The sequence below is a fragment of the Pezoporus wallicus genome, unplaced genomic scaffold (genome assembly GCF_028554395.1).
Source record: "Pezoporus wallicus isolate ANWC-B61680 ecotype Strahan unplaced genomic scaffold, APGP_CSIRO_Pwel_v1 contig_3017, whole genome shotgun sequence".
Lineage (NCBI taxonomy): Eukaryota > Metazoa > Chordata > Aves > Psittaciformes > Psittacidae > Pezoporus > Pezoporus wallicus.
Genome location: NW_026638957.1, coordinates 4148864 through 4156144, shown reverse-complemented (window position 1 = coordinate 4156144; position 7281 = coordinate 4148864). Strand labels below are relative to the sequence as shown.

Below are 7281 nucleotides of genomic sequence, written 5' to 3'. Positions count from 1 at the left end.
GAGTCATAGAGGGTGATGGATATAGACACAGATTGGTGAAGATCATTTACTTCAGTGCTTGTTTAGTGTGCAATGACAGCCCTGGAGGCAGCTGGCTACTAGAAGGATTTGGTCACCAACTGCATGTATAACCACAGGGGTGGGATTTCATAACCTATCCCAAAGTGGAAATTCCCCACTGTTATGTACACAAAAGTCTTGTGGATTGCAATGTCTTTTTCTGTCCTTGGAGAAGTTGAGACTGGGTTTGGGTGGAGCAAATATCGAAATTCCATTTCTTCTTTCAACTAAGTGACTTTCATCTCTACTGGAAGACCCATGTCCTGGTTGCCTTTAACCATCTGTACTGATGAGGAGGTTCGCTGAGCTGGAGAGCACTGATCTGATGGGTATGTACTGCAACTGCAGGAAGGAAAAGTGCACAGTGCAAACAGAAGCTGAGGAGAGTTTGTTAGAGGGGGAATCTGGTAATTACAATGTTACTGAATCATTTCTGCTTGATCTTCACACAACTAGTTTACATTATTTGCACTGAAATGGAGCCTGCTACCTCTCCACTCCGGTCATTGACAGTATTTTGTGTGCAATACTGAATCTACACAAATTCAATGTGCATTTAATGCATCTATCTACATGTTACTGTGAAAAGACAAATACCCCAGAACCCAAATAAACCAGGCTTTGTAAGCAGATCAGTAGTTCTAGTGCAAGGAAAAGTAGCTTGTTTTTACTGAATATGATAGATAGACTCCTTCAGAGATGATGACTTTATGTGAAAAGTTCTACAAATATTTCATGACCAGGTTACTGTACATTTTTTACTGTAACATGCAATTCACTTGATGTTCTTGTGCACTTTTTGATTTTTTATTTCATTTTATATGAAAGCTTTTTCATCCACCTCTCCCTTCCCCTTATTTATATAAGGTATTGTGGTTTTAACAGTTTAAATTTTGCATTGTTGTAGTAAATAACAGCTTTTGAATGTTATGTTTCCATCTTTCAAACAAAGTATGAATAAATAAATCGATTCTGAAGGACTATCAGCTGTCCTGAATAGCAACATTGAACAACGAAACACAAAAATAGCCAGGAAAAGTCTGAATCAGTCCAAGCTTGAACACTTAATAATTTTGATGTTTATCTCAGGGATAAGAGAACAGTAAGTATTGCTAGAGAGCAGACAGAGTTGATATGCTTTGCAAACCTTTTGGAAAATCTCACACATCCCCATTCAATAATCTTGAATATACTTAACAATTGTCTTCTGTTCATTTGTGTTTTACTCCATTGCTGCTTCAGTTCAGAGCCCCAGCAAGGGCCACTGCCTGCCCTGGGCTGGGAAGTTCCATGTCACAAAGGATTTTAAAAGCAATATCAGTTTAAACCTGAGGATAAGTGCATAAATATCTCTGTGTCAGAGGTCATTTGGAACAGTCTGGTTCAATGCTTCATCATAACTTAAAAACATGCTATTCTATTACATGGAAAATGTACAGCAACACACATTCAAATAAGAGACAGTTTAAAAGAAGAAAAAAATAAAAGAATTTAATATCTGAAATGTAGAAATTTGACTTTAACTCTCTTATTTCTATGAATTTCTTCAGAAATAAAATTTCTACAGAGGCTATCCATTTTGCCAAGTATTTTAATTTTGATAGAAATCTATATTCTGGTGCAATATGCAGCACTTTCAAATTTCCCTTCTGAATTCGAGCAGGAACATTTGCCTACAGCAGTCACTGCAATACTCGTGGTTCTTTCCACCAATTTCTCTGGTCATCCAGATGGAAATCCAGATCAACACCAAGAAGGCTCCTCTACATTGACAGCATTGAGACAGAGTTCAGCATCTGACTTCATCTGGATTACAACAGTGACAGAGGACTAATGGTGTGAGAAAGCACCCATATTTCTATGTAAAAGCATTTCCTTGTCTTCAATCCTGCAAATTCAGAAATAGTTCTCCCATTAACTTAAACGAGGGTACTGCCTCTGGTTTCTGTTAGAAAGCCTCACGGAGAGAGGCAGTTTCTTCATGGATTTTTTTTCCCAAACAGAATAAAAGGGAAAGACATCTAAGTGTATTCATATCTTCCTTTCTGGACCAAAAGCTCACCTGATGTCTTGAACCCTTAGATCAGCTCTTTGGCACCTTGCATGCAGTTGCAGGTATGTGCTGCCATTTCCTGCTCTCTCTCCTATAGGAGTAATCTATACAAGCTTGGTACATATATTAAGTGCTGGTGGTAGGCAGAAAGCAATGAAAGCCATATCTATTTCTGCTTTTTACCTGCTGCACTAACACGTTACAGCCATTTTTTTATGTAATTAAACACTAGTGGGTTATACTGTAAGGTTTGCAAAAAGAATTAGCTATTTTTAGCCTAAGAACAGTTCATATCCTAACAGAAGTTGCAACCTGGTTATATAACACCAAGACCCATCAGAAGATCAAAAATTATACTCTACAATTGCTGAAGATGATAAATTTTTCATTACTGCAATGCACTTAAAGGAAGCATTGACTGGTTTTCCCCTTACAGAGATACCAAGGGTCACAGGGAGCTAAATTAGCCAGAGACCAAGCCAAATGAGGCCACTTTTTATTGAATCCTGGGAGAAGTTTCCATTAACTTCAATAAGAGCAGGCCCTCGGAGATCACAGGTGTCCATTTTTTCCCTCTCCCTCCTCCTCCAACCCTGCAATACACTTCTCTTGACCTCAGTGATTTACCCCAGTATAACTGAATAAATACATAAGGCTGCAATATTAAACCTTTCAGAGCTCATGTTCTGTGCCTTAGCTCCACTTACCCCAGAGTTGAAGAGAAATCTAAGTTTAAAAATATCTCCTATTAACTTCTTTAATGCCAACTTGTTAAAATAATTTGGAAATTACTGGGCAAATAATTTGTAGATAGGTCTTGTGATAGCTTCTTAAAGTCAGGCAAAATAAAAGACATCTGTGAGCCAGAAATCAGAGCAGTGTATTCTATATGCTTTTTTATGCCTTTCATATTTTATGGGTTTGTAATCAAGTAATACAATTTTTCATTTGTTCTGTTGATGCAGAACAAACCCTGATGTGAAAATTCATCCTGCTTCCATTTGCACCAGCTTAACACTAGCTAATTACCCAGCCCTAGAAAAATTGCTTTTGATTTATATCACTCTAATAGACAGAGATTTCAGCCCTCTTATCTACCCACCAGTTGCAAATCAAACCTGTGTCCTACCCCGTGGGGCAAAAATAAACACACTGCATCAGCAGAATCTCCAAAATAAAATTACCTCCTTTCTTCCCATATTTTTTTCTTTTAATTCTCTCAATATTTAAGTGCAAGAAGAGCTTAAATCAATTCACAAGTGTGGTTTCTACATTAAATACCGTCCTTCCAGTGTCTTGCATGCAAAAGGAATTGACCTGAATATCTTGACTTCTCTGGAATTATTTCAAAGTATGAAAACTCTTTGAATGGGTTTAATTCATTTCATTTCACTGCTGTTGCTGCAGGGCAAACGTGGAAAGATCTTCCCACATGGAGGAGGTCTCCTAGGTGTTACAAGTGTGGCTATGAATGACCCACAGCCCTGCTCTCTGCAGCACAGACAATGCCCGTTGATGAAAGAGCTCTGGTTTGCCTCATGTTCCAAGCCACCAGCTTTGTAAGGCTTATTTTCAGTTTACACCTGTATACTGAGAGGAGAGTGGAGCCTGAGTAGCTTTCCAACAGTTACTAATTCACTCCAGCCTGACCACAAGGAAGAGGGTGTGATTGCCAGCCTCCTTCCCCCTGCTGCTTCACACTGCCAGCAGCTCATGCCTGGTGCCCAGCCAGATGTTTCAATCCACTCTCAGGAGCTGTGGTGCTCAGCGTGACTCCAACACCCCTGGCTAAAGATAGCTGAAAACATTGAAGATGGGTGGGGGTACAGCAGGCTTGGTGGGGATGGGTTTCAAAACCACCGGCCTGTAGAGTTTCTGTCCCATGCCATCGGCCTCCTTGCAGAAATGCGGCACCTCCGCCGACAGTGTGGCGGCACTCTTCCTCCACAGCCCCAGCCCCAGGAAGGGCGACTGGGACAGTGTGCCAGGGAGCTGGTACACCCCTGGCCCAGGGCAGGGGAAGGGGCAGCAGGTCCAGGCACCCACCCGACCTGACAGGACGCCAGCAGGGTCCTTGTCCCCAGCATGTGGGGTAGGCTCAGGGGGGCTCTCTGGACCACCAGTGTCAGGGCTCCGTTTGCTTTTCTTCCCCTCAGAGGGAGGAGGCTCTCCGGGGGCTCGGAGCCCCTCGGGGCTGGTGGGATAGGCCCTGGCCAGCAGGCTCTGGGCCGGCTGTGGCTCTTCCCAGAAGGAGGCAGGGAGTTGTCGCTTCCTCATGGGCACCTGGTCTGGTCTGGTGGCTTCAGGGTTTTGCTCCTGCAAAATCCGTTCCTCAGGGAGGCTGTCCTTCCCCGCTGCTGTCTGCAGCACCCTCTCTGCAGCAGCCCCACCATGGGGGCTGGGGTCAGGTGCCTCGGGTGGAGGTCTATGGCCCCGGTCCTCTGCCCCCCTGCGCCAGCCACACTCGGTGGGTTTGCTGGGGTGGCACCGAGGGATCCGGGAGTACTTCTGAGAAAATCGCTTGAGCTGCTTCTGCAAGTATTTCCTGTGGTCAACTGACCGGCGACAGGGAGCCGATTTATCCAGAGCCGCTTTGATGTCACTGGAGGCCAGGTTGACAAAGTTCAGTAGGGTTTTAACCTCGCTGTCTGATGCCATCTCACTGGATGTGCCCTGTAAAGCTTCCCATGAAACGTTCACCTTCAGGCAAACCTTGGCAAACCTGTGAAACACGACGGGCAGACTTAAGAGATCTCGGTTCAAACAGCACCAAACAAACGAAGGGAGGGTGGGGGAACATGTCAAGCTTCTCAGCCGCGCAAAGTTGTCCATCATCAAGCTCCCACTGGAGCCTCCTCATGCCTGCAGCCCACCACCCCACACGGCTGCCCCAGAACACACCAGCATGGGATCTAGCTCACAAATGCCTTCCAGCCCGGTGCCTAATCTTGTTAGATAGCGTCTAGGTGGAAAGAAGCTGGGCGGCCACTCCCGCCTCCCTGTAAGCAAGTGTGGACACTCACCCAGCCCGCAGCAGTTTTTCTCACCGGTGCTGGCAGCTGCAGTGTTGCTGCAGAGAAGAGCCCCTTCCCCTTTCCCACTAATCTCGTTAGGCAGGTTACCCACTCCAACCTCGGCAGAGGCAGCCAGGGCCTGCCAGTGTTTGGATGCAGTTTAGCAAGCACTTGAGCAAGCTGAATGAATATCGACTCCGTTGAGTTCAGGGCTCTCCCAGGCCAATCAGAAGCCACTTTGCCAAATACAAAGCATCCCAATCAGGCATCAGCCTCCCCTCCTCGCATTCTTTGCCATCACAAATTGTCACCATGGGGACAGCCACAGAAAGACAGCTAATAAATACAATCATTTCCCTGAGGTTTCTACCATTCTCCCTATCCTCTTCACCCCTACCAAGGCCTTTCTTTTTAAAAAATGACACAATCCAAAGGGAAAATGTTGCGGATGAGTTAGGAAAGTTTAGGCACCCTTTTCTCTGCACTCCCCAAAGCTGTCTGGGGGCTGATACTAACCATGCTTCATTGGCACAGGACAATGTAATACGGGGGACTGGGCTAGCCTACTTTTAAGCATTCCCCATCACAGCCCTTTTTTTTTTTTTTTTCAAGGGGAGGATGATGTCAGAAAAAGGTAGGGAAGGAACAAATCTCTAAAGAGATGTGCAGATATCCATGGAAAGGGAGCTTGAGCGCTCAAGAATCTTGTCTTTATGTTTGCCCCCTCAATTGAGTTACACAAAAGCTGAATTACCCATTCAAACTACCCGGACAAAAGGATGGAGTTGGATAGTACTCTTGCATCTGTAGTCAAACAGTTAGAGACTTAAATCGAGTCGTCATGATGGAGAAAGAGTTAGACAAAGCCCATAGAATTGCCATCAGCAAACATTTTCCTGTGTCATATTAGTGGGTCTCCATGACTCCCCCTGGCCTGGGGACAATAGCACAAGTTTGCACACTCGACTACTGTCACCCTGCCAACGCTGGCAAGGAGCAGAAACAGGACAATCCTTTAAGGGGAAAGCATGCCCGCTGCAGGGAAGGTAAGAAGAGAGGGAAGAAAAGGCGTGTGAAATGCTAATTGAGCTGCTTCCTTTACTGATACAGAGTTACGTGAGCCCTCCGCCTTCTTGCAGGCTTATCCCTAAGGGGTGGCAATAACTTAATAGCACAGTAAAACTAAGAGCTGGAGGAAGAGGAGAGCAGAAGGGCTGCCCTCAGTGTGCACCAGACATGCTGACTGCCTGTGTGCCAGCCTGGGACCTGCTGCCTCCCATGACTGCAGCATTGCTACTCCTGCTCTTCAGACTGCAGCCCCCTGTGGATGGGAACAGTGGAGAGAGTACAGACCTGTACATGCACTGTCAGGGTGATGCTGGACCAAACATGCATGCCCTAGAGAAAGCAAGGACTGAAGTCCTAGCCATTTTGCAAGTCAAATCCACCTTACTGATATGAGGCATCAAAGACCTGAGGACTGAGGATTGAAAACAGCTACATTTTATGGTTATTTTGCTGTATTTATATTATTCTGATTTTCCTTGGAGAAGGACAAAATCCAGACTGTGCCATTATACCAAACTCTGGGCAAAGGCCTCAAGTATGACTCTTCAGTGTCCCCGTGCTGGTGCACCCAGTGCAGCCATCCCTCTCCTCATAGTTTCTCCCAGTCTTGCCAGAGCCACATGTGCTGGTGCCCAGGCTCAGGTGTTTCAGATCTAGGAAGACCCTGGGGCCAGGACGTCCTGCAGCAGAATGCGCTACAGAGTCTTTGACACCATGGTGGGCTGTAACATGGTGGCTGATTTGCTACCATAGACATGCCTCTCTCTTCCTAGTTTCTACTCCAGAAGCAGTTCATTCCCTAGGAGACCTGGAGCAGCTAGCCCTGCCTGCACACTCTATCATCCACCTCACACCAGCATTCACATTTCTGTGCAAGCTTCTCCTTTTGGATGATTTGGGAAAGGTGGAGTGGCAATTTCTAGTCACCTACTTGAACATATATTTCAGGATGCACTAGCTGAGATTTGGCCTTTCTGTGACACAGCACAGATCCTTCTGTGCAGCTGAGGCTAAAGGAGAGGTTTTGTTTAGCTCATTGAAAGAGATGCACACCAGAAGATCACATCTCTGTTTGCAGGAACAAAC

The 7281-nt window shown here is 45.4% G+C and overlaps 1 protein-coding gene across 1 annotated transcript; it reads right to left on the bottom strand.

Moving 5' to 3' along the window:
• Window positions 1–3016: 3016 nt before the first annotated feature.
• Window positions 3017–6448, bottom strand: FAM181A (family with sequence similarity 181 member A). Its single transcript, XM_057413430.1, has one exon. It carries the CDS (start codon window positions 4946–4948, stop codon window positions 3902–3904), a length of 1047 nt encoding a protein of 348 aa, XP_057269413.1. The 5' UTR covers window positions 4949–6448; the 3' UTR covers window positions 3017–3901.
• Window positions 6449–7281: the final 833 nt, after the last annotated feature.